Source organism: Lepidochelys kempii, chromosome 11 (genome assembly GCF_965140265.1).
Source record: "Lepidochelys kempii isolate rLepKem1 chromosome 11, rLepKem1.hap2, whole genome shotgun sequence".
Lineage (NCBI taxonomy): Eukaryota > Metazoa > Chordata > Testudines > Cheloniidae > Lepidochelys > Lepidochelys kempii.
Window position 1 is genome coordinate 33556238 of NC_133266.1, and position 27567 is coordinate 33583804.

General features: G+C 38.7%; 1 protein-coding gene across 5 annotated transcripts in view; it reads left to right on the forward strand.

Annotated features, from left to right (window-relative positions):
• Nucleotides 1-27337, forward strand: part of TANK (TRAF family member associated NFKB activator) — a 35964-nt gene extending 8627 nt beyond the window's left edge. The window contains exons 1-9 of one of the 5 annotated variants that reach the window (XM_073305616.1): nt 877-922; nt 2303-2381; nt 4270-4378; nt 5567-5697; nt 13821-14000; nt 15432-15508; nt 17989-18107; nt 20407-20987; nt 25730-27337. In XM_073305616.1, coding sequence (XP_073161717.1) covers nt 2370-2381; nt 4270-4378; nt 5567-5697; nt 13821-14000; nt 15432-15508; nt 17989-18107; nt 20407-20987; nt 25730-25924 — 1404 coding nt within the window. In that variant the 5' untranslated portion in view covers nt 877-922; nt 2303-2369 and the 3' untranslated portion in view covers nt 25925-27337. Of the gene's footprint in view, nt 1-775; nt 923-943; nt 2382-4269; nt 4379-5566; nt 5698-13820; nt 14001-15431; nt 15509-17988; nt 18108-20406; nt 20988-21631; nt 23559-25729 lie in introns of those variants that run through there. The other 4 variants (XM_073305614.1, XM_073305617.1, XM_073305618.1 and 1 more) reach the window with 4 other exon arrangements.
• Nucleotides 27338-27567: the final 230 nt, after the last annotated feature.

Sequence of the window (27567 nt, forward strand, 5' to 3'; positions counted from 1 at the left end):
TTAGTCTAATAAGCCATAAATCCAGTGTCTTTGTTAGTACCTAGCAGAATTAGGAATTTAAGCTCCAAGGCGTATCTTCTGAAAGTGTTCTGCAGGTTTCCTTTGGGGATGAGGACTGATAGGTCAGAGAGAGTGATGGCTTTGTGAAAAGTGTTCACCCACAGGTGATGGGATGTTTTTGTCTTTTTTTCATTTTTCCGTGTGAGTTCATTCGAGAGCGTAGTGATTGTCACACAGGAAAACCATAAAAGACACAAACATCCCATCACCTGTGGGTGAACACTTTTTTCACAAGGAAGTCTGATATAAAGTGATCTGTCAGTCCTCATCTTCAAACCTGCACAACACTTTCAAAAGATGAGCCTGGGAGTTTAAATTCATAACTCTGCTAGGCACTAAAAATCATGGACTGAACAAAGACACTGGATTTATGGTTTATTACAGCAATCTGTAACCCACTAACCACACACACACCCTTTTTTTTTGGGGGGGGGGTCCTATCACTGCAGAGGTGTTAACGGGTCACTCTACTTTGCATGGTCCCTTTTTTTGGAATATGTGCTAACTACTTATGTTAAACAATCTGTTCCACCTTGTATTTAGCTGTGACACTCAGAGTACCTTCCCTAATCCTGAAAAAGAGTTCTGTGTAGCCCGACAGCTTGTCTCTTTCACCAACAGAAGTTGATCCAATAAAAGATATTACCCTCACTCACCTTGTCTCTCAAATTTACCTTTGTTAATTAACTATCCTTTTTTTCTGATCACTTTTCAGGTCTGTTAATTTGTCCATCTTTTCAGTGATGAGACAGTGCTGGGAAGTATGGATAAAAATATTGGAGAGCAGCTTAATAAAGCTTATGAAGCCTTTCGACAGGCATGCATGGATAAAGACCATGCTGTGACAGAACTGCAGCAAAAAGTATGTGTTGGTTTTGTTTTTAAAGCTATCCATTCTGTTGAGAATCAAAGTAAATGTGGAGACTTCAGTTTTGCTTTACTTCAGCAACTGAAATTTCAGTGCATCTTGTTAAAGATGGAAATTGCAATTAAAAAAACCAAACCACTAAATCAAAGAATAGCACATTATGGTGTGGGGAAGAAACTCCCAATATGTGTGTGTATCATCTGGCATGTCTTTAATCTTTTATTTGTAATTTTGAGGTGGTTTTAGGTGTGGGAAAGGTGTCTCCGGAAGATAATCAGGGAGCTCTTTAAAAATGTAAATGTATCTTTGTAGACAGCATCTTTCATGGAAAATATTAAATCTAATTTATCTTACTCTTATTTTACAACAAATTGATAGGGAAATCTGAAGGTCTTTCAGACAGTTATTTATATTGTTACTTACCTGACACACAGATGTGCCTTATAAGTTATTAATAATTGAGATATTGGGGTCTTTGGTCACTGTACTAGATGCTGTACAAGCACATAGAAAGATAGTTTCTGTCATAAGTATTTTTAATTAACTTACAAGTTGTTTTAATATTACCACTTTTTAAAATACAGGAATCAAACTGTATACTTATATCCTTTTATCCAACAATGAAGCAGTGAAGAGGGAGGTTCAAGGAAGATTCTGAACAGTTTATAGCATTTTGGGTTTTTCAGGATTTTGGAATGATGTGAACAAGCATTTACAAGGATATATTTCAACCATCATGTTGGACCCAACAACATTTCCATGAGTTGTCTGGAGCTGCTAGCCGCACATGCAGTCCAATACTCTGCAAAAGCAGCAGTTTGTGGCTTTGTGATACTGCCTAGCACACAGGGGTTTCTAGAGCATTTCAAATCCTGCTCTTGAATGAGAGACTCCATTGTTCATCAGTTCACACACAGTTCAATGGAGGTGCTATGGTGCAGGCCTGTCTGGAGCAACATGGGTCCTAAATTAACTTACAGTTCAGAGAGAGGAAGTAATGGAGTTAGGGGTAAGAGAGTGTTTGCCAGAGAGCACACTTTTTATTCTGAAATCCAGTAACCCTCCCTACTGCCTCCCCAGAAATAGTCCTACCGCAGAATAGTCTGGTGCTCAGAGCACTTATTTGGATGTGGGAGACCTCAGTTCAAGTGCATTCTCTGCCTGAGTCAAAGACCAGATGCTTGAACCCTGGGTCACCCACATGTTAGCTGAGTGCCTTACCCGCAAGCTATTTGCTGTTCTGGACTGGGGCTCTCGCTCTCTTAACACAACTGAGAAGCTCCTAAACTCTAACTCTGCGTTCTTTGAAATTAATTGCTAAATTATAAACTTAATTTTGTCCTCTTTGGATACATATGCTGCATTCAAAACAAGAAAATAAATACATGCTTATGGAACAGCCTTTCTAAAGCTCAGTGGAAAATTGGAACATAAGGAACAAATGGGTGAGACTGTGAGTATTCTACAGTGATGGAAACAAATTTCTATGGGATTTTGTTGTGCATTTCTCTTTTGCTTAGACAAGCAATACACAGATCTTCCATAAAGTGTTCATAATAACTTGTCTTTGCCCTAATCAACCTTCAGCAATCAGATTCTCTGACTGCAGAAAAGAACCATTAAAGGTAAAAGTATTTCCTAAGGGAAGTCAACCTATAGAAACTACAGGTTTTTACCAAACATGAGTTTTTGTTTGTTTGTTTATTTTGGATGACCTACATATGTTGCTTGCTCTAATGTTTCCTTCCTCTTTCTCTGTTCACTCCATAGCCTTAGCACTTTGTTGGCTTGTCCATCATTTTGTTGTTAACAGTTTACTGAAGTTACTGGTAGGCCACTTGTTTTACCAGTCTCTAGAGTTGGGAGCCATGTCAAACACACAGAAGCCAGAGTCTCCTTGGCCAGATGGTGTTTGGTACAGATGGATAGTTGGTTGTCATGCAGATCTTCTAGTTGGTAACTTGTTGCTGCCATCTGACTCAAAGAATAATTTGTGCACACTGGCTGTCAAAAGCATCTTCTCTTCTGTCTGTTTTAGCTGTCATGTCTGTGCTCTGTACAGAAGTGTTGACAAGACATTGCTGTTGTACATTTTCAATTTGGTTTTCAGTGATTTTTCTGCTTCCTGAGGTCTTTTATAGTTGCTGGAGTGTACTGCTCTATGATCTCTTTTTTTTTTTTTTTTTTTAACGCTCTCACTGCAACAATTACTTGGCCTTTCAGAGTAACCTTTAGTCAGATTGTAGGTTTATTCTTGATGTATGGACAAGTGCGACTTTTCAGTAAGTCCTCTTAACTCTGTGAGGCTTCCAATACAGTAGTACAATAACATGAAGTACAATAACAGTGAAGTAACTCATTAAACAAATCTTGCCCCCACTCTTTGTAGAGTAATGTGTATCATTTTTTCAGTAAAAATTCAAATAATCCTCCTAAAACTTTCTTCTTAGAATTTCACAAGTTTTCTCCCATAACTTCAGCACTATTAGTGTTGTGCCATCAAGAATGGGCTAGTGTCATCATGTATATATTTTAATATTCTTGTTGTTCAGCTACCTGAATGGTAGCTGATTGTTGTTCAGTTAACTGGCTGGCCAATATTCATCTACCTGGAGTAGCTCCGTGGCCTTCTAGGTTCTAACAGGGCAGGTCAAGCTAGGGGAAAAGATCAGGCAAAGTTGGATGAAGAATAACACTGAGCAGCTATTCTTTTCTTTGCTAGTTGGGCCTTCTCCCCATCCCTCTTCCAGGAGCCTTGGAAGGCAAAGTTAGCAAAGACACGCAGTTTGATGTATTAAATATAGACATGTATATTTATTCCTGGTTTGTTTGTTTTTTTTTAGTTAAACAGCAAACATCAGGTATGGGGAGTGGAACTATAATACTGTTTCAAATTAAGTTTGAAAAAACTAATATCTTTACTTAGACATTTAGATTTATTTCCTGAAAAGTTAAATTAATAGAGTCCTATATAGATATAACTGGGGTAACTAACAGATTCTGTGAAAGAATAAATAAATATCCAAATCCTAATTTTAAAACACATTTTAATTTATGGTTATGACTGAAAATTGCCTCCCGTATAAACGTTATCCTGACATTTACTACCATCACTGTTAACCAAGAGTTACAGCAATCTTGTTTTATCTAGTAGTTTACCTTTTTCCAATCAGTACAGACTTAAAATTAGACGTGTCACAGGTGAAAACTGTCACGTTTCTGTGCACAAATTGCAGCCGCAGGCATCCCAAAAAGAAAGCTGATAAACTGTATCTGCTAAAATTGAAGCCTTTAATCAAAACAAAATAAGACTAATGCTAATTAAATTATTGTATTTTCAGATAGATAGCTATAAGCAGCAAATATCTGAACAGCAGGAACAGATAGCGTTTCAGAAAAGTACGATTACAAAACTTAAATCACAGTTGGCTCCTGTGAATGCTAACAAAGGTACGTACTCTAATTTGTGTGCTTTATATGTCTTTCCTTTAATCATGTATTGTACTGCAGAATAGTTTTGACTTGTGTATTGCTTCAGATTCTACAATATGTATCCACAAAAGGACTCTGCGGTAATGCTATGCTTAAGGGAAATAACTACTTCTGTTCACACAGAAAAGGAGTACTTGTGGCACCTTAGAGACTAACCAATTTATTTGAGCATGAGCTTTCGTGAGCTACAGCTCACTTCATCGGATGCATACCGTGGAAACTGCAGTAGACATTATATACACACAGAGACCATGAAACAATACCCTCTCCCACCCCACTGTCCTGCTGGTAATAGCTTATCTAAAGTGATCATCAAGTTCACACGGAAATAGTCTTAACATACTTTTGCATTTTCAAATCTTGTTTATAAAATGAAAAATCTTTGGAAACCTTTTTGTTTGTTCTTCAAGAAGAAACTGAAGATTTTTTTTTTTAAAAATGTACAGCTTGTTCACATTGAAGCCAATGGACTTTAGGTGAGTAGAGTTGTTAATTGTAGTAACAAATTATCTGCAAACAGGATATGATTTATTTTTATGAATATTTATTACAATTGTTTGAATAATTTGTGTGAACAAGTTTTAGCCTATAGTTTTTTCTAGAACTGGGTACAATAGGTGTTCACTTTTTATGTTGTGTGACGGGTCAGCTAAGTTACATGGCACTCTTTTGTTAACTTATTGGGTTACTTAAGCTTTATAAACAGGAGTTTCTCTTTCTGTTCAAATGGTCAGTGAACATTCTTAATTCTCTGAATCAATTCTACACAGGATGGAAATAAAGTTTGCAAAATGGCCATTAAAACTCTTTCAGTAAAAGCACTCTTGTGAATATTTTATTTATTCACACTAGTCTAATGCTTTTCCTTTTCACAAATGCCAGCAAAGCTGATGGCTTTATTTTCAAGAATATGTGTTTATTGTTGGATTTGCTCATCCGTCTGAGATTTGAGGGCAGAATTGGGCCTCTGTTGGATTAATACTAGGTCCAATAAAGGAAACTAAAATCAACTTAATATGTATCTGCAGTGATACTTGGCCCAGTGAAAATACCAAATTCATATGATGCATTTAAAAAAAAAAATCCTAACGTGGTTGGTGGGTGGAAAAAAATAGTGTTGCTCAGAGAGCTGTTTTTATTTTACAGGTAGCGCACATGGCCGCATTCTAGTGTCTGAAGATAGTGAAGCATGGAGAAATGACACCTCCCCTAATCTAACTTTTGATCAGCTCCATGAAAAACTCAAACTAGCAATGCAAAGAGAGAAACTTTTAAAGGTACACTAGCCTGATTGTCTTTAACGGGATTATTATATTTATGCTTTTAAGCTCTAATGGAGAAATGAGCTTTCAGAGATGCCCAGAACTGCTCCCTTTCCAGGGTCTTATGGACTTGATCCTCAGCTGATGTCAATTATCATAGCTCTACCAAAGTTGGTTGAGCTGTGCTGATTTCCACCAGTTGAGGATAAGGCTTCACTTTTCCCAGCTCTGTTGCTGTTTGGCAGGGTCGATCATGGGAATAATGTTGACTCGGGGGAAAAATAAGGGGTGGGGGAACATGTCTGCTCACTTATTTCTTCACCTCACGTATGTGACAGTCAAGAAGGAGCTCCCCTTTTCTGTAATGAGAATCTGTCACAATGCAGTCATCGGGGTGAGGATGGGGACTTGGCAAGTCTGCGCGGCAGCAAGTGATTGGGGTGAGAAGTGACTTGCTGTGAAAACTGGCTGGATATATTCCTTTCCCCTACCCGCTGCTGGCTGAAGCCACACAAGGGTTTTCATCACAGACCTACTGAGGTTGGCAGGGATGAGAATAGAACAGCAGCATTCAGGAGGGAGGAAGTGATTTACATGAGGCTCCCACACCCAGAGCAGACCTTGTGCATCAAGCTGATCCTTTCCCTGCTGCGTTTTCTGGGGCTTGCACATCCCATAAGGCTGAATTATCAGTCTGAGCATGACCCCACAGTGTTGTCTTAATAAACCTTGTAAAACCAAAAGCTCAGACTAAAAAAGTTTAATTTGGGGATTTGTTTGCTAAATCTGAGCTATGGGCAAAGTGATCCTGCATTTTGGTGAACTAAGCACATTTTAATCAGAGGTGTTGTTTTGAAAATCATTTTATCGGATTAGTGACAGTTGCTAATTATCTTGTAGGAATCTAATTTTAAGATTTTATTTATTTATTTTTTTAAATAAGCATTTTCAGTTTATTGTTACTAGGACATTTTAGAATGAAAGGAGCATACAAGAATCTCCTCCTCATATGGTCTCCGCCTCTGGGTTAGCACTTGTAACCCCACAATATAATTTCCTTGGTAGTTCTTTGTATTTAATTTGAAAATGAGAGTAGAATTTAGTTGGAGAGTTAACTCCTTGTCAAAACATCTTTGCAGGTCTTTCCATTTTTCTGTATTGAATTTCATTATTATTATGTGTATTCTGGTAGAGCCTAGAGGTCCAACCATGATTGAAGTCTCATTGTAATCTATATTGTACAAATATTAAGAGACAGCCCCTACCTCGAGGATCTTACAATCTATCTAAATAAGACCGAAAAGGAGTGGGAGAAAGGAAGCTGAATTATCCCAATTTCTCAGATAAGGACCTGAGACACCGAGATTATATGATGTACTTACACTGTCATGGGAAGTCTGTGGCAGAGCTGGGAAATGATCTTCTGATCTTTGATCTTCTGAATTCTAGTCCAGTGTCTTAACCACAAGACTGTCTTTCTTTTTGAGGCACAAACTACCTATCGGTACCTGCTCCTAGACTATTCAGGTATCTCTCTGATTTACAGAAAAATGTGCATGAGTAAGAGGTGTATCCGTTGTAAATTTAATCGCTTACTTAATGTGGATCTTTGGTATATATTGAACAAAACTGATCCTCCTAGTATTGCATTTTTCACCCTGCCCAATCTAAATTGCTTTCTCTTGTAAACGCTGTCTTCAGTAGAAGAACCGATTTTTCATCAACCCAAGTATGGTAGTTCACTTCAGTTTTTTGGTTTTTTTGTTTTTTTTAAATGTCCTATCAAATTTTTTCCCCAAAAACCAGGTAAACTATATCCACAGCCATTGTCCTCCACCACATGAACTCCTTTCTGCTACATCCCTAGCAAAACGGTCTCATTCACTAGCTGTATAAATTCAGTATGGGTAAATCCATGGTGGTGGCATTTAAATTAAAAATAGTTTGTGTCCCCTCATTCTGTCTCTAGTTAGTGTTTAGATTTATCGTGGATCTGAAACTGTGGGTCAGGACCCCAAAGTGGGTCACAATCCTGTTTTAATGAGGTCGCCAGGGCTGGCTTAGACTTGCTGGGGCCTAGGGCCAAAGCCCAAGCCCTAAAGCTTCAGCCCTGGGCGGTAGGGCTCAGGTTACAGGCCCCCTGCCTGGGGCTGAGGTCTTGGGCTTTGGTCTCCTGGCCTGGGGAGGTGGGGCTTGGCTTTGCCACCGCTTTTTCCCCCAGGGTGACGGGGCTTAGGCAGGCTCAGGCTTTGGTCCTCCACTCCTGCAGTCCTAGCATAATTTTTGTTGTCAGAAAGGGGTCACAGTGCAATGAAGTTTGAGAACCCCTGTTTTAGAACATTCCCCAGTTATGTAATTACCCGGGTCTTCCCTAGAACTTCACTTAAATACGCAAATTGTCTTCACCTGGGTCTACTGGAATCTTTCTCTTGGCTCAATCCTGTACCCACTGAAGTTGATGGAAATGTTGTTATTGACTTTAATGGGTACAGGATCAATCCCTGATTTCTAGCGGTTCAAAATGTTTGCTTAAATGTTCAGAGATAGACAGTTGCACTATCCAGGGCTAGTAGTGATTCTCAACCTTTCCAGATTACTGTATCCCTTTCAGGAGTCTGATCTTTGTCTCATGCCTTCAAATCAGCCTTCAAGTGAGGTGTGTTTGCTTACACAATCAGACATACAAATAAAAAGTGTCACAGCACACTGTTGTTGAAAAATTGCTTGCTTTCTCACTTTTACCATATAATTATAAAATAAATCCATTGGAATATAAATATTGTACTTACATTTCAGTGTATAGTATTTAGAGCAGTATAAAGCTATCTGTATGAAATTTTAATTAGTACGGACTTCGCTAGTGCTTTTTATGTAGCCTGTTATAAAACTAGTCCAATATCTAAATGAATTAATGTACCCCCTGGAAGACCTCTGTGTACCCCCGGGGTACTTGTACCCCTTGTTGAGAACACGGCTCTTTCATCTGCAATCTGTTGACATTGTAACCCAAACAGATTTCCCAGATTGGCATTCTTATACATTGATCAAGAGGGGTGACAGAATAATTCCTATACAACCATACCTGAGTGTGCCCTTGGGACATATGAGCATTGCTCAACATATCCCTCTGGATCCTCTTGCAGAGGAAAAACCATAGCCTCTCAAGAGAAACGTTGTCTTCTCTGTTGGAATCTGCAGATGTGTGAGCTATACCTCATAGTCAGCCTTTCACCATTAAGTACTTGTATTTTTAGTTCCTAGGTCTGAAAGAACGATCGTTGATATGATCTTCATATATCCCAGAAGGGGACTGACCAAAGAGACTAGTGCAGTCTCTCTATACCATACCCAAGCTAAAACCAAAATGAAGTCATGGAAATCTGTGGACTCCTTTATATCCAGAACTGCCTCGCCACAGCCTTCTCAACAATCTTCCCTCAGAAAAGGAGATTAGAGAGGGTAATAACTGGCATAATTATGAGGACCCAGAGACAGTAAAGAATGATCAAAGGGACTAGGAGTTATTTGTCAATGCTTCCCTTCAGGAGACCAAGGGGTCAATATCCCATTCCATTCCAGAATGGTCTTGAGTATTTCCCAGTTAGATCTTATCAACTAGGAAGGACATGGGTCCACTTTTCATGTCATAGCCCAAACCTCCCCAGGATAGCCATGACCTTTGTAGGCAAAACTACATGAAACCCAAGCAAAGAAGACCTTGCATTTCTCTCCCCTAAACACAGCTCTCCCCACAAAGGCAAACAGTGCCATGTGAATCAGAGTAAATTTATCTGTGAAGCATGAATACTTGACTCCACAACCAAGACAAAACATCCATATTTACCATACTCTTCACATTCCTCCCAGAAATATTCCAAGACTTTAGATGCTATAGCAGAGGGGAAGAAATGCTTCTACACCTGAGGCACTGCCAGGGCATCAATCTCAAAAATAATTTTATCCTGCAATAAGTTACTTTGTGGTCTAGGTTCTGAGCTGTTCAGAGCATAAGCAGAGTGGTAAGGATTGTGCTATAAGTCACCATTCTGTGCCCCTGATCCTGGGGCTGAAATGCCCCTCTCCCTCACCCCATGTAACTTAAAGCAGCCTGAGAGGCTACTCTAAGAAATGCTAGCTGGGGCAGTCCTGTGGAGTGCTGTGTGTTCCAGCCTCCCACCCCATTATACCTCCTCCATTCCACCTACCTCTGAGATGAGGGAGCAGCTAATGGATAGCTGATATGCTGGGTTTATACCAGCTGCAGACTCTCCTGCACCTGCCTGTCTGAGACAGCTTTAAGCCTCCTTTTGTGCACCACTGGAGTGATGAAAAGCAGAATTAGTCAGGTGACCTCTGAAGCTGAATGGGACACTTATTGGTAAACTTATCAATAGTCAGACAAAAGATGGTTAATGTTCCATAAGGTCATTGATAGCAGTTTGTCAGCTGACCAGCATTCTTCCTTAGAGCCATCTGAAATTTTACCTGTTCCATTAGCTTCCTAGGACAGACCATTAAAATAGGTTGCCATGCCCTGACAGGAAAGATGTGTCATAATGGAGAGCTCCATGACAAAGGTATAATTTCTATCCCTGTTGCTAATCCCAGTACATAAGATCCAGAACATGGCCAGATATGTTAATTGAGCTAGGTACCATCTAGACAGTCCCATAGCTGTCATGGGATCATGAGATATAAGATATATGAAATATATCATGAGTTCATAAACTAATCTGGGAGAGTTATCGTATTGATGTTGAAGCCACCCAGACCCAATCAGTCTTGGTGACTCTAGTTCTTAAAGGTTGAATTGCCACTGTTATAGTGTCTGTAAGATATGGAAAAGGCAATATAACGACTTGGATGGATAACCAAATAGTCAGAGACCCAAAACGTATCCTGCTGTAATGTCATGACCGCGCACCGTGATGCCGACTTTCATCAGTATGTGATGAAATAGCTTCTTCACAACAACATGATGCTCGTTTTAGTACACAGACAGGCTGTTGTGCTGGTATGTAGTGACTCTCCCACTGAATTTCTCTTCTCTCTGCCTTCCTTATGCCCCATTGCCTTTGTCCTCGGTCTAGAGGAAGACCATAGCAACTCCCACACTGCTTCTGGTCTTTGCCCTGTGTTTCAGGGGGCTCTCCTGTAATCTGTGCTCCTCTTGATTTGCCTGACTTTTGGCCAGAGTAAAAAGAGCACAATCCTATTTAGACTCTGCAAGAGCTGTGTGCAGGGACTGAAGGAGCCATGAGCTAAGTGGTGGTGTACATTTGCCTGTTTCTAATGTATGTACTTAATACATTTCATGCTTAACCTTGCTTTACAATTGTTACATTTTTATTCTTAACTTTACTGTGTAATGTTTTTCAGACCTCCTTATGCTTTATAACCTTTACTCTTACAGCCCTTTCCTCACTCTCTAAGTACTTCAACCTTATGCAACTCCTGGCTCCACCATAACTTCCTTCAACTTCAGCACATTCAAAACTGGTAAGAATATCTTAATCCAAAAACACCACCACCTCACCCAAATGGTCAGGAACCTGTGTCTTAAACTTCAGCAAAGTTTTTACTTGCTTCCCAACTCACTAAATGTTTATCCCCTCCTAACCTGATCCACATCAAATATTACCTTGACTACAGAAACTTTTTGTGCCTTCTACTCCTCTCACTTTTGTGATTATTTCCTTTTGCTTTCCCTAAGTCCCTCCTAAGTCAAATTAAGATTTAGCTGTCATATTTTGAACAATCTCATCCCTCTCTGGAAGTTGGGAACACATGACCTTGAGTCTGAAATCTTCAGACTTCCTATCCATTTCAGAACTGAGTACAAAAATCTCTTCCTTCCTAGTATTCATGTCCCGTCAAGACTAACCCTTCTCTTGCTGCATCTTTTCTCTTCATCCCATTCCTTGGACTCCTTGGATACTAGACCTCTTTCTACTCCCTGTAATGGGGTATATAGATCCTAATCTGGACAAGGACAGAAAAGGGTTAATGGCCTGTCCTGGAAACAGGTACTAAAATCTGTCCCACAGTACCTGGCAGAAGCATCAAACCTGAAAGTAGGGTCCTCCAGCTGTAGGAAATAATCGGGAAGGTAACAGCATATATAGATATATGAGGATGGCTTTAGAAATGGGTTGTCCTGCCAACTGAGAGGAACTGGGTTTGCTAGGACTTCAGCCAGCCAGGGAGATGAGGGGTTTCCCTCCGGTGGAGAGAACCCATTTTAAAGACTGTTTTGACCACTCAGTGAGTGGAAGAAGCTGACTGTGTGGCTCCTTGAGGCAAGGGAAGGCCAACTATGGACTAGGTAATTTGCGGGGCGGGATGAGCTGACCTGGAGCACTGACTCTTGGTTAACTGGCTTAAATTGTGAAATTTAAATATAGAAACATGTCTTCTTTAAATTTCATCCCAGAATGTGTCTATATTTTTGACTCTTACGGCAGCCTCTTTGGGATTCTGCTAATGGATTATCTGAATACACTCCCCTCCTTGTATCACCACACCTGGGGCTGGCTCCTTCTCCATTGCCTCCATCTGCCCCCCATCCCATGTATACATTATACTTTGAGTTCATTGTATTTGCATGTACAGGCTTCATAAAACATGGTGGGGGAAGGGAGGAGTTGGTTTTTTTGTTTATTTTGTTTTGGTGAACAGGGTATACCTTGGGCCTAATTCTTTACTCAGTGACTTAAGTTTTATCCTGTTGGAGGCAGGTACCTGGCTTAATATGGCTCATCCCTTGAGCATTCTTTATCTGCCTTCCCACTGACCTTGTTTTTAAAATAATTATTTTTCCAGATGGTGTGACTTGCATTTTGGCACATTATTTATCTTGACATTGCATGTGACTTTTCCAGCCCTGCGTCTAAGTCACAGTGTTTCTATTTAACTATTTTGATCAGTTAGATCAATACACTTATAAACAAACAAACATTTAATTTTAGTGGGAAAATAAGTCTCGGGAATGAAACACCTGAATTACTTTGTTATTTGGATAACTTGCAAAGCAATTTGAAATTTGTTTCAGAGAAAGACTTTTGTATCCAATTTCAAAATGATAAGAGCAGAATATTTGTGGTGTATTTGGTTGCTTTTGGACAAATATAATTTTGAACCAAGTGAATGTCTGTCTCCTGTTTGCATTGTGGCATTTTAAAAATACAGTTCAGTCATCCATATTCAAATAGTTCTCTTCCATAATTTGCCTTTTCTTATTTGACTGCCACAGTGCTGCCTGAATCCCTCCAAAAATAACTGCCCAAATTCCCTCTTACTCCCCCTTTTTAAATGTGTTTATTCATGTAACTGGATAATGGTCATTAGTGCTTCTATTGTCCTCTTCAAAGTTTCTAGAAATCCCGTGCTTCCATTAGTATAGAAACTTTGGGTATAGACATTTCCACCACTTTCAAGGAAAGACAGCTTTTTAGCTGTTGTAACTGCATCTCTGTGTCGCTAGCCATATATTCTTTTACTGAGAAATAATTCAAGGATTGCCTACTTACACATTTAAAAAAAAAAAAAACCAACCTAAGTCTTCCCTTTTGGTGTCCTGATAGATTTTTCTCTGTACATATTTAATTTCTACAAAATTCTGGTTGAATATTTGGGATAGGGCCTACACTTAAAATGTCTAATTCCTTATCTTTTCAGCATTGCATGCAGCTTGGGTCTTTTGGAAATCTAAATCACCTAAGTGATAGAGCTACATTTCTAACTGCTCCAGAAATTAACTCTGAAGACTTTGTCACCTTCTTTAAAATTGCTGTAACTCAATGTTTAGCATGCTATGAAACTAAATGTTACTGCACACAGTGTGTATAAATGAAGTAAGACCATGTCTTCCACTTTTCTTAAAACACTAATGTGAAATCTGCTGGCTTGGCTTTTATAAGCTCAAAACAGCACACAATTGTTTTGAGTAATTGTCCATGATCAGACATATCTGTATATAGCACTAAATGGTCTTTAATTATTTCAACGCAAATTGACATTAGTGAGTAGATAAGACTCATTTCATTTAGGTTGCCAAGACTTAATGTAGTATATCCCAGGCTGTTGCATAATGATATTCTTCCTATTCTGGAAATATTAACCAATTGTGCTATTTTTAGGAACAATTGGAAACAGAGGGCATTAAATTGAAGCAAACTGAGGAAGAAAACACTCTAAAGGAAAATAAACTTGTATCTATTATTGCCATTAAAGAAGAAGAAATAAGGTTTCTAAAAAACAGATTAAAAGAAAAAAGTGAAGCACAGGATTGCATAAATATGCCAATATATGAAATGGAGGTAAGTAAATAAAATGAGACACCACACCTTTGCAAATAATTATGCTTATTTAAGATTTTGTTTATACAAATTACTCTGGTTAACAGATTTTAGATTACAACTGTATGTAAGTTGCTAAGAAAATTGTTAAAATATATACAGTAACACTAGCTGTAATGTTCCTTCAGTTAAGCCATAAAATACTTGAATCTTATTTTGTGTACCTTAATTATTCTTCATATTTTTATTTTAAATGGTTATACAATTAAATATTATTATATTGCTGGAGAAAAATTACATAGCTGTATTGTAGTTGGTCTTTACCGTTCAGACTCAAATTGCATATTATATCTAGCTTCAGTCTTCCATTTTTATCCCACTCTTTTTTGGTCAGATTTGGAGTTTCACTTACCAGGAAAAACATCCAGGGTAGAGCAGTGGTTTTCAACCTGTGATCCACAGACCCCTGCTGGACTGTAGACTATGTCTAAGATTTCCAAAAGAGTCTGCACTTCCATTCGCAATATTTTAGGGGTCCACAACTGAGAAAAGGTTGAAAACCACTGGGGTAGCCAATATTTAGTGAACAATTTACAGTCCATGTAATACTAGTGTAATCCACAAGGTGGTAGTCAAAGGTAACAACTTGTTTAAAAGCATGATAGATAATTTATCAGCCTTTAATCTGCTTGTTGAAAATTTTAGAGACAATTGATTTTTGGAATTTAAAATACATCAGTTCCTTAGAAATGAGCCTATGATCTGATACATGATTAAAACTGAATTGTAATACAATACAACTTCTGTGCATTAGCTTCCCTACCTATAAAGAGGAGGATAATGCTTACCCACATATTAAAGTCCTATGAGAGCCTCAAACATAGGCGCTGACTTCCGCTCTTTTCTGCGGGTACTTGACCCCCCCGCCCCTATTCCAACCCCTTGCCCAAATCCTGGCTTCGGCCCTGCCTCCTCCCCCCAGCCTGGAGTTTGCTAACACTGCCAAACAGCTGTTTGGCAGCTGGGCAGGAAACACTGGGAGGTAGGTGGAGGAGCAGCGATGGGGCATGCTCCGGGGGAAAGGAGGAGGGGAGCTTGGCTGCCGGTGGGTGCAGAGCATCCTCTAATTTTTCCCCGTGGGTGCTCCAGCCCTGAGCACCCACAGAGTCGGCGCCTGTGGTCTCATATGAAAACCTCTGTATAAGGGCAAAATAGTGGCATTACCAAATTTGTACTAGAAGGGATTTTAAAATCAAAGAATGAAACATGAGATTTCTTGTACATTTGTTTTCTAAATGGCTTCTTGGGATACACGTAAGATTAGTTGGTTCTGCTGATTGTTGAAGAATGTTGAGACATTTGTTAATCTACCTTTGTGTTAAATCCATGTAAATGTAAGAATCGAAATTCGTACACCAAAACAAGATCCCTAATCCCATGTTTTACTTTAAGATTAAACATACGAAGATTGCTCCAGCTAGACAGGATTTATCTCCAGGGATCCCTGGTATTTTAACTGTGCATGAAAGGTAAATAATTTTGCAGCATTTTTGTAAACAATGTTCACATTTGCTAAAAAGTAATAAGGTCAGCTGCTTCCCTCCCTTTTCACAATACAGAAAGAACAGAAAAGGGCCCAGAAGCAGCGTAGGGAGGGGAGCAGAGCCTGTGTGGCATGTGGATGCATAGCTGGTGTTCTGTGGATATTCAGGGATATATCAGGAGGAAGAAAAAACAACCACGTGATGCAGCAGGAGTTTAAGCTCCATGGGAAATAGCTATGGATGTTAATGCTGGTTATTGTATCAGCCTTAACTCCTTTTGAGGCGATCGTGCAGCCATGCTGGAATAACTAGTGCAGCATAGGAGGGCAGTGCTGCCAGGAGAGGGCTCAACAGATTGCACAAGGGACTAAATTCAACTTTATGTTTCCAAATCTGAGTGTTTGGGGCCAGGTTTAGCTATGGAGTCACTGCCCACAATGCAAAGGAGGCCTTGTGATCCCTGAATAATCAAATGTAGGGCATCATAGAGGTGTATGACACTGAACCTTGCTGTATTTAATGAGTGAGTATTGCCCTTCTGCATGTTTTATGGTGAAGGGGGTTGACCAGAGCCTTAGTAATATTCTCCTGTGAAAAGTGCAGACCCTAAGGCAGGTTTTTACCAACTTTTGCTGAAGGATCATTTAGAAGGAGATTCTTAAAGGTGTCACATGGGGTGAAAAAAATGGCATTGTGCTTTTTGCTACTTTATTTTTTTTTCTAGATCTTATTTGAAGTGTCTAGTTTTTTTGTTTTTTTAAATTATTCCCCCTTTTCTCCCCCTCCCACCTGAGCACATGTTCTTTACATTAAAATTCAGCTCTCGTATGCCCAGTTCTTCTTCTCTCCAGGCTATGCATGACTGAAGAATTTGCAGGATTATGACATGGCATCAGAGAGAAGCAAGTGAAATCTGACTGACTGAATAAAATATCTGTGGTATCAGACTATTTAAAGCTTTGAGTGGAGTTTGGGGTGTTTAACTACTAACGAACTGAAACACCTGAGAAACAGTTGGAATGCATACTAAAACCACTCACCAGCTGTCCTCATTCTTCTGAGTGAGTTCCTAATCCACATCTCTGTGTCCTCCAAGGGACACCTCCAGCAAAATAAGGAAGGCAGCACTTAATAGTCCAAACTGCAACAGGGTGAATAAAAACTCACAAAGAAAAACCTTTTGATAAAAGCAACAAAAAAACCCTGCGGCATAAAGAAGCAAAATAAAACACTAACGCTCTGTGTCTCTCCTCTACTCCACCTCAAATCTTCAGTTCACCTTTAACTAAAAGTCCTTTTTGCAAGATCTAGGAACTTATGCTTCATTAGTCTGCGTGGTCTCATGTGCCTCAATTCAAGTATTTGTGATGCATAAGTAAGCAGAATAATGTAATATGCCATGTTTTTCAAGAAGCCAAAAACTGCCCTTGTATGAAGAGCTATGTTTTCCGTTCTTAGCGTGATTTTACTAAGTATTTGACAGCCATTTAGGAACCTGTGAAAGGCCCTGAGGGGGAAAAAAAGCAAGAGAAAAAAGCTAGGATGTGGGTTGTGCAGAAGGGAATGGCAACAGACACCATGTCTACACTACACAACTTTAGTGGCATGGCTGTGTTGCTACAGCCATGCCGCTAAAAGTCGTGCTGTGTAGCCGCTGTTTGTTGGTTCTCCTGCTGACAAAAAACTTCCACCCGCAATGAGCAGCGTTAGCATTGTCCGCAGGAGAGTGCTCCTGCCGACAAAGCGTTGTTCACACTGGCGCTTGTCACCCACAAAACTTTTTTGTCTTTCAAGGGTGTGTGGTTTTTTGTTTTGTTTTTAAACACCTCTGAAAGACACAAGTTTTGTCGTTCAATTGCCAATGTAGACGTGGCCTAAGTGAGGAGTTCTCCAGCCCGCTGCAAAAATGTCACATAAGCAAGGAGAGGAGGGAGCCAGGGAGCAGCTGCTCAGTCCATGCAAGAAAGGAAATATGCTATGCAAAAAGTCCACAGCAAAAATGGGAAATAATGTATGTTCACAACAGCATTAGCTAATTTCTCTGGACTGGCCCTCGCATGAACACAGAAGCACTATAATTGCCAAGGATGTGTTGTACTGCCAATGCTGGAGGGAACTCAGTGAAACATGAAAGGTCTGTGGCTCACATTTCCTTTGAATCCCTGGCCTATAAAGGTTTTTTTCTCCATTCCATCACTTCCATGCAGGGGGCCTATGCATGTGATATGACCAAACAGCTACATATTTCATCATGTTTGACTACTTTCTTCCCTTCCATTTGCTTTTGCAAAGGAGTGTGTGTGTGCGCACACACACCTTAAGGAGAAGACTACCAGCTAAATGGTTCTGGTGGTCAACACTATCTCTGGCTTACAGTTGTGGAATATATATATTTTTTTTTAATTCAAGGTCATGAAAGAGCTGAACCCACTGACACTTTTTGATTTAAAATATTGAACTTTTAGGGAAGATCTAGAGATGGTTTTCCAGGAGATGAAGGAAGAATGTCATCGAATATGCACACTAGCAAGAAAGCAAACAGACCAACTCAGTAAACTTAACATAAAGAGAGAACCTGTAAATGGTAACATCTTCCTTTAGCTCTTATTGTGATTCAACTGTTTGAAAGCTTTGCTTTATATTTGAAAATACTGTAAATTACACATACATTGAAAGTACTTCCACTATTTACCATCTGCTTCTTTCAAGTCTGCTCACATGGTGCTCTGCAGTTCACTAAGAAAATGCACCATGAGTTTTGGAATTGTATGAGGAACATTCCAAATTACATGTGTAAGAGGCAGTCACCATGTAAGAGACTTCTTTTTTTGTCCCTTGAAGTAGATCATTGGCTCTCACTCAGTCTGATGCCCCAGCATGCTCTGAGTGACGGCACTTTTTGTTTTTTATTTAGCTCTGTTTATAAAAATGCCTGTTATGAATATTTCTAGCCTCACGTTTATCAAAGAAGGCTGCTGGCATGTGGAGAGGTAGAGGACTTTAAGACAAAGTGCCTTGTGCAGACTTGAAACGCCCTTTTTTTTTTTCTTTTTTAATTTATTTAGTTAGTTAGTTATTATACAGACTAAAGGTCCAACTCTCACCAAAATCAGTGGAAAAACTGACTTCAGCGAGAACTGGACTAGGTCCTATGAGCCTGATCCTGCTAACACTTATACTGGACACAGTACATAATACTTGAAGTAGTTTCATTAGCTTTTGCATACTATAAGACAGCAGGATCAGGTCCCGATAGGGTTTTATAGACTGCTTTTCAAGCCCTCACAAAAAAAAAATTTACTTTACTCTTCCAGCTCCCTGCAGATGTCTCCAATACATATTGACAAACTAGATGTTACAACTTCATATGAAATAAGAGCTAGTGGTCCATGACTTCAAGGGGGAGAAAGGGTACATGAAAGTTGATCTTTTATTTATGTGCCAAATGTGCCCCTCTTATGTCTGATTTGGGGCACTCAGCAAGCTATTCCAAAGTTGATGTTTTGTCTTTTCTTGAGGCAAGTACAATGAAGTGCTGATCAAGACTGTGAGATATATTTATTAATAACGTGACTTCCAGTCCTAATAAGTAGTACACTGGACTCCCTTAAAACTTGTATTCACTGTCTAACTGTTAAACGGTAACCATACTTGTGATAATTTCTCATAGATAACAATTAAAAAGATAAAATTTTAATGGTACCCACTTATTGCTCTACTCAGCTGAAATCAATATGTACAAGTATCTACTTCAGCTAAACCTGGACATCAAATGCTGAAAAAAATACTGAAAGAGTCTAAAGTTATGCTCCTAAATCCATATTTTAAAACGTAAATAAGGGACCTGATATTCCAAAGTTCTGGGTATCTGTCAAGCTGCTTCCAGTTAATTAATAGATGCCTGTGAAATTGATTTCTGAGGGGTTTTTTGACAGTACATTATTATTGTGTATTGTTTATTCTATATAAACAATACTGTGTCCCCTTTTTGCATTAAGATTCTCTGCCTCATTCAGGAAGAGACAAGTTGGGTGAGGTAATATCTTTTATTGGCCCAACTTCTGTTGGTGAGAGAGATGAACTTTTGACCACACTGAGCTCTTCCCCAGACCTGAAGATGAGCTGTGGGTCTGAAAAGCAGAAGTTGGCCCAATAGAAAGATATTACCTCACCAAACTTGTGTCTCTCATATCCTGGGACCAACATGACTATACGTAGTTTTAGAAGGGGCAAATTTACCCTATAATTTTAAAAAATATATATCTGCAGCATAGAAAGCAGTAGACTTACCATGCCGGTTTCTGCCTGTGAATTTATATGGCGTCTATCACCATAGATTGGAGCGATTTCAGGAGGACTTTGCATACATGAAATATATAGTAAAACTATTCCCCAACTTGATTAGAAGTAATATGTAGATTATTATTTGTAGTTCTCGAATGCACTGAGAGCTCTCAAACACAGAGGAAGACCATCCCTACTGTGAAGGTCTATTCACTTCAAATACTTTGGGACTACAGTGCCTAGCACACTGTTGGCACTCCGTAAAACAATATCTTGAGTTGCAACAGCTGCCAGAACACTGTAGTAAATGTACGTGAGTGTGTGTTGAGAATATGGGGCAATCTAAGAGGGATAGAATTGTTAGAATAAATTAATCAAGCTCTTATTTCACGTTCTGGTTTTTTTGCCCTGAGGCTACCCTTCTTTAATGGGATGATAGGGGGAGCATCCCTCAAATTATTGGCTTCAGGAAAATATTCTAAAAAAATCAAGAAAGAGAATCAAGAAAAATAACTGATCCACACATCTGTGCTTTAACAATTACTTTGAAATATTTCCATAGATGGCGTCTGACAATTTCCTTTTTCCCCCCTTTACAGAAATTCCATTTTCCATGCCTATTCAGTGTACTGATAAAACTGATGAACAAGCAGAAGAACTTTTTAAACCTCAGGTTAAACCAGATATAAATAGAGGTGTATCATGCACAACATCTATCACACCAAGAGGAGTGGGCCAAGATGAGGAAGACAACTCTGTAGAATCACTTTCTAAATTGAATGTCAAGTTTCCACCTACAGACAATGACTCTACTTTCTTACAGAGCACTCCAGATAAACCAACAGTTCCTTGTACTGCAATAGCTGAAAATATACTTCAAGATCATCATTTTAACATGAAGCATGAAGACCATACCATGAACTGGAGTAAATTGGAATGTAACCCATTTGAAACTCATGGAGTTGACCCCATAACTATGCAAAACCTAACTACACTTGACAAAACAAAACCCCCAAGCCATACAACCATGCTCAAACAGAATACTCAGGACAAAACACCATGTTTGAAAACAGCAGACATTGGTACGAAACTTGTATATCCGTACACAAATCAAGATGCCATTGAATTAAATTTTCCCTCTTCAGAGGCCACTGGGAGGGCTGTCAGAGGACCTCAGCAGGTATCTTTATATTGATATTGTATATTTTAAAAGTTAATATTTCATTTAAACAAGTGCCGTGCAAAGGTCTTTCAGGCAGGAATGAAACCTATATGAATCACACCATTTTTATGGTGAACATTTGACATTTATGTAGATCTGCTTTCTGACACTAAATTTGTGTACATTAACTACATTTTCAGTGAAATAATGGAGGGATTTAAATTAGATTTAAGAATATAGATGTTTGCACAAATTTCACTTCAGGAAGATATTAAGTAACTGTTTCTGTATCCATTGCAAAATTGATTTTAATCACAACTATCCAAAAATTCTCTTTACCCAGGTATTTATTCCATAGAATCAAATAGTGTGCATCTCTATACTTTTTAAAAATGTACAACTGAACATTTGGGCATGTGCTATTTTTAAAAAAATACCAGATAGATGATTTTTTTTTTTTTCCCCAGAAGGAATTATCTTTAGATCTAATGAGGGACAAACACAGAACAACTTAAAAGGGATAAAATACTTTAGAAGTACTTGTAGAATAGGAAAATATGTATTTCCACAAATAGTCATAAATGGAAACCTAAGGAAATACAGGCAAATGTATATCTACTTTTTAAGTAGACGCTTGAGGTGTGATTTTTTTTTTTTTTCAGAAGTATGAATGTCCAGAACTCCAGATGAATTCAGCGTGAGCTGTAGATGCTCGGTGTCCCTGAAAATAAGGCCCTTTGGCCAAATTCAGCAAAACAATTGTGTGTGTGTGTGTGAGTCCCATTGAGTGCTCTGCTTAATCAGAGCCTTTGGATGACATCCTGGTTCCATTGAAGTCAGTGGCAAAACTTCCATTGACTTTAATAGGGCCAGGATTTCACTTTTTGTCTCTTTCTCGTAGGAGGGAGCATTACCCAAAGGCTAGAGCAGATATTGATATTTAGAATTTTTGCACTTTCTTCTCAGCTCTTCCAGTTATTCCCTTTGACCTTGGGCAAATTGCCTTAACTGCTCTGTGCCTCAACTTTGCCTTTAAAATAAGGAAAAGAGGAGCTGTGAGGCTAAAATAACATTTACCTTGCTCTAGAGATCCTCAGATGCTGTAGATGTATTATTAAAACTGACCCAGCCTCGTTCTACTGTCTACCATAGTCTTAAATTTAATTTCTGAAAATTTTTGGCAGCGAATCCGAGATTTGTAGTGCTGATTTACATAATTTTATTTTTTTAATTGCCATAGATTCATTGTTCAAAGTGTATGATTATATTTTCAATATATTGTTTGTGCTGTGGTAGATTTTAATTTTATCCTGAATTATTAATTACATACTCCTTTTTATTGTACTTTATTTTCCTCCAAATTCTCAGTTATAGTTGGGACTGAGTACAAGACATTAAACAACTTTTTATTACAAGTAGAATTCCTGTGGATCTATGAAGCGTCCATTCTACTACTTGTTTTTTTCCCCCTTTTTCTCCATTATCTCTCCTGCTTGTTCTTTTACTAGCTAGTCTGTGAATTCATTTTTCAATAGATGGCACCCTGCATTGTATATTACAGTAAGTGAAACAGCTGGTGTGTGATTAAAAGTTGATAGGGAAGTATGCAGCTTTAAAAGTGCAGGAGAGTTGGTGGACAAGAGAGCATAGGGTTAGATAATTGGTATTTGTGAAAAATAAGGAAATTACTTTAGTTTGAGGGTATCATTTTAGAATGTGAATGACCAATACTACAGCTCTATGGGGAGATTTTAATATCGAATGTTACATTTCAAAAGAAAACTGGCAATACAAAATAGTTTCAATATTTAGAAGTCATATCCATGTAGCAAAGTAGAACATAAGGACATTGATTAAAATGTTGCATCTTATCCAGAAGTTTATTTGACAGAAGCCAATATTACTTTAGAATCCATTAAATATACATGTGTGTATATTTAAATAAAGGTGATGTATATTTACTTAACTGCCTCCAAAACGTTTTCATGCATTTTGTTTTGGGTGAATTGAATTGATCTGTTGTCTTTTTACTGATTATAGGGTTAGAGATTTGCTCTTAGCTGAGTTCAAGTGCTGAAGTATTATCCAGTTAGATTAATACAACTTTGGCAAAACTTGGGGGTGTAATTCTCTTCACTGGTGTAGCTGCAGCAGTTGTGCTCTAGTTTAGACAGTGCCCAGATCTTTTTTACCACCTTGTCGTAGAGGGACTAGTAATAAACATCCAAGCCCTGTCGATACCTATGCTGAGTACTGGGAAGCCTGCCTGTGCCCTGTCTATAGTTGCTACTGGTGAAGCTCCAACAGTGGTGAATTACATGCTGGATTTTTTTTGCCCCTAGTATAGACTAGGACTTTGTCATAGTTACTATATATGTTAACTTATAAGATGGAACAACCCCTTAAAATACAATATATTTGGCAACAATGAACCTCTGGAGCTGTTGCTCTCAGTTTATATGGTAAATTTAGCTTTCTTGTTTTTATGGATATTAAATGGAAAACTCAGTGCTGTTTCCTTAGGGTACAGGGCTGCACAGAGATTTTGGAGGCCTGGGACAAAATCTGAAGCAGTCTCCCCTTCCCTTCCCTTCCCTCCCCCCCCCCCCAAAAAAAAAAAAGGTGCAGAAACGCTGAGGGGAGGCTGTAGGGGTTGGGTATGGAGAGTGAGCCTACCCCACACTTACTGTGTAGCAGTGGCTCTTGTCCTGTGGGGCTGGCTACCCACCCTGGGCATTGTGAGCTGTTACACAGGGTCACAGTGCCAAATCTGAGTGGCACTGCAACCCCATGCGCCCGGTCACAATGCCACTCAGTTTAGGGGGCCCCCTGCAAACAGTCCCTTTTCCTCTCCTCCTCCCTTTTCTCCATCTGGGTGGCCCTGTTAGGATATAGTACCTCTTTGAAAACAATGTGATTGAAACATGTGGCAGATTACAATAAACATGCATCTTACTGGACCTAAGACTTTACAGATTTATAGTTAACTGTGTTTGTACATATATGCATACCTTTACAACTTAAGGTCTGATTCCTCAAATATTAATTACTGATGCAGTGCTTTATTTAGTGGGACTGCCAACCCTAGCGAGGCCACAATTCAGAAAACCATTAAAAATGCATAACTTTAAGCACATGAATAGTCCATTGACTGTAATGGGACTGCTATTGCTTGAAGACAGTTAAATAGATGCTTAAGGTCCCAATTCAGCATAATGCTTAAGCATCTCCTTAAATCTGTCCCTATTCAGAGAAACACTTAAGCACATGCTTAAGTCCCCAAGAAGTCTGTGGTATTAAGTTTTTTTCTGGATTGGTACCTAAGCCTGGTAGTTCCAGATTGTAAGAGTAGAACCTTATTTAGTCCCCAATACATTTCAGCAAATTTTACGAGAATCTTTTTGGCCACTTTAAATATCATGCCTCTTTATATGGTTATTAAAAATGCCAGTTTATTCAAGGTGGTGTTGCAAGTAACCACAAACACACTCCTATAGGAATATTTAAAAGTATGTTAGTGTCTAGACAAATTTCATATGCAACTTACATCAACTACCCATGATATACAATCCATAGATTGTATTGCAGAAGAAACTGATGTAATTTCTAATGAACAACAGCCCCCTGAAATGCTAAACCTTGTTTAGGAAGGGAATTAACTCCTAAAAGAAACTGCATCTGGTTTAGAAATAAGAACTAACCACTGTGAAAGCCAGGTTGGTAGCACAGTTTGTTGCCACTGGAGGATTAAGCACCTGCTTTTTAGCCTGGCAAAGTTTGGGAACATGAAAATTGAAGCTCTTTTATGGGGATGGACAGCAAGAGACTTAACTTCAAGGGAAACTGCTTGCCTTTCTACTGCCAAAATACTCTTTCCCTTCTGTGCATACATGAGGTTATAGCAAAAAGACTGTAGCAATCTCTCCTGGGTTGTGCCCCCTCCTGCCACTTACTTGCTGCCATTCAGTTTGAGTGCACTTTGGCTTATAACTTGATGCCAAGTAGGAAGAAGAAGCAGAGACTCAGACACTTCAGGCCACACAGTCTTTGTGATGAAGAAATGAGGATTGCAAAGGGAGGTTAAGGATTAATTTAATTTCATTATTGTAATATTAGCAACAGATAAGAGGTAAAATATAAATTACCCTACATTGCCAGGGAGATTGCTTTCTGATTAAATTGAAAACTAGATACGTTCCAATAGGGGGAATGTAAAATAAAATCTGCCTCATGTTAAACTCTTATATAGTAAACCTATGCTGTACTCTAATGTAAAATGTATATTGCTTTTTTTTCTAAAAAGGGCAATATTATCTGTACAGGAATGTTTATACAGTATCTCAGTACAGAGACTACAGATGCCATGGTTTAGTTTCCTACAGTGAAATATTTGAAGAGTCCATAAAAAGCCTTAGTATTTATTACACTGACATTGTTGATAAAGGAAGCTTTAGTTGATTCTCATGAGTGTTTTTTAAAATCTTACTTCTATTCTTGTATTTGACACAGTGTTTGCAGATGTAAATGTATAAATGCTTAGTTTCCTTCTGATTCTTTTACTTTGCCAAAATGTGAAGTCTTTTCTTGATTTTAATGTAATGAGAACCAGAGATGCCATTTTTGTTGTTAAAATATATCGCGTATGTACAAAATCTAACTAGTGGAAAACAAATGCTGGTAACTTTTATATTTAGAACTGTATTCATTTAAAACACAAATAAATAACTTTTTTGCCTTTTTTTTTTTTTTTTTTTCTCCAGCCCTTCTGGAAGCCATATCACACTCAAGATAATAACTTACTGGCACAAGGTTATACAGACTCAGAACTGAAGCAGTCTGGAATATGTGAATTCTGTCAAAAAGTTTTCCCACCATCTACTACATCCAGGGGGGATTTTCTCAGGCATCTTAATTCACACTTTAAAGAACAATCAATGTATCCGGAAGCAAGCTGAATAAGACTTTGTAGAGATACTGGGTTGCACTTTTGTATATTTTTAATTCATGTGTGTATGTTAACTTCAGAATTAAGACTATGTTCATAATGTCGCTGAAACTGTTTTTTAGTTAAGTTCATTTCATTTTTTTAAAATTACATTTAACGTTTGTAATTTTACATATTTAAGTTAGCCCATAGAAAACTGTAATTCAGTTTCACTTCAGTATGTCATGTTGCAATATGATCTTTGGGCCTGATCCTACAAACCTTTTCTTACGCAAGTTATCTTCACCTGAGTAGTCCCACAATAATTAATGACTACTTATGTAAGTAAGGACTACTTGCATGAGTACATGTTTGCAGAACTTGGCCTTTAATTTGGGGAGATAGTGTGAGCAGTCCTATCCATTTTCCTCAGTGCCCTCGGGCCTGATCCTACTCCTATTGTAGTAAATAGAAGCAGGAACAGGCCCCAAGAACATCTGAAGGGCGAGGGCGGAATGTCTAAATTTGACTTAAGACAGGTTCAGTGTTGTATTTTTATTGCAGATAAGGTTCTTATAAAATCACTAGAGCAGCCAAGTAACAGGTATGTCATACTTAAGATACATTTGTCTTTTGTTTACACCGATCTCTGCCAATGATGTAATAAACAGATTTGTCTCAGATACAAAACAATACTCGCTCTCTGGCTAAAATGAAGATAGCAATGGTATGTATCTTTGGCAGAGGTGCACTATTAAATAATGTATATTGTTAGCATCCATAGCTCATGGAAAATACCTGTTCCTCTGTGGGAGCTGACGCATGCTTTTACATAGAGAGAAGATGAGATGAACCAGGTTACGCTTTCCCCTAAAACTACAAGTTGAAAAGATAATTTAGCATTTCTTGTGGTTCTCTACTGGCTGTTACTCAACCACAAGGGAATTTTTTAAAAAATTGAACAAAAGTCTTCACTTCAAAATACTCTCTTAAACTAGAAATCACTTTTAAACTATAATTTAAATTTTGATGGCTGTGTGTGTATTTTATGAATGCTAGATCAGCTAGCTTGCATTTTGTTTTTAAACAGTTGACTTGCAAGGATCTCTTCTAAGAGAGCTGTCTGCACTTAAGTCTGGACTGGAACTGTTCAGTCAAAGTGGTTGTTAGCATTAATATATTTTCTATAGCTACAGGTAAGCAAGGCCCTAACTTCTCTCTTTTCAAAGATTTAGGGGGTGAGGGTCACCATTTTACAAAGCTAAAGGGAAATATAAATCTTGCATCGTTTTTAGAAGTGGATTTTTAAGTCACTGGAGAATGATCCTACACTAAACGTTTTTCTACAACTATTTACTGTAGTTTTAAGTGCCTGCTGTGTATGTGACTAGCTGTTGGCTGCTGATGTACTGTAATAAAGTACAGGGTACAGTGCTTGTCTGTTCGTGTGACCTGGAGAGTGCGTTTGTTACCATAATAGGGTTAAAACACCTTTTCCTACGTAGCTCCATGGATGGAAGGGTTTGAGGCAGGCATGTCTTTGGGCGCAGTGGGGCAGGTGAAGTTCCCCTCCAGTTATTGCTGGGAGGTGAGTGCTGCTGGGGGTGGTACTTAGTGTGGGGGAGAGGGGGGGAGGGAATCGCTCTCCAAAATAGGCTGACACCCAACTGCCTT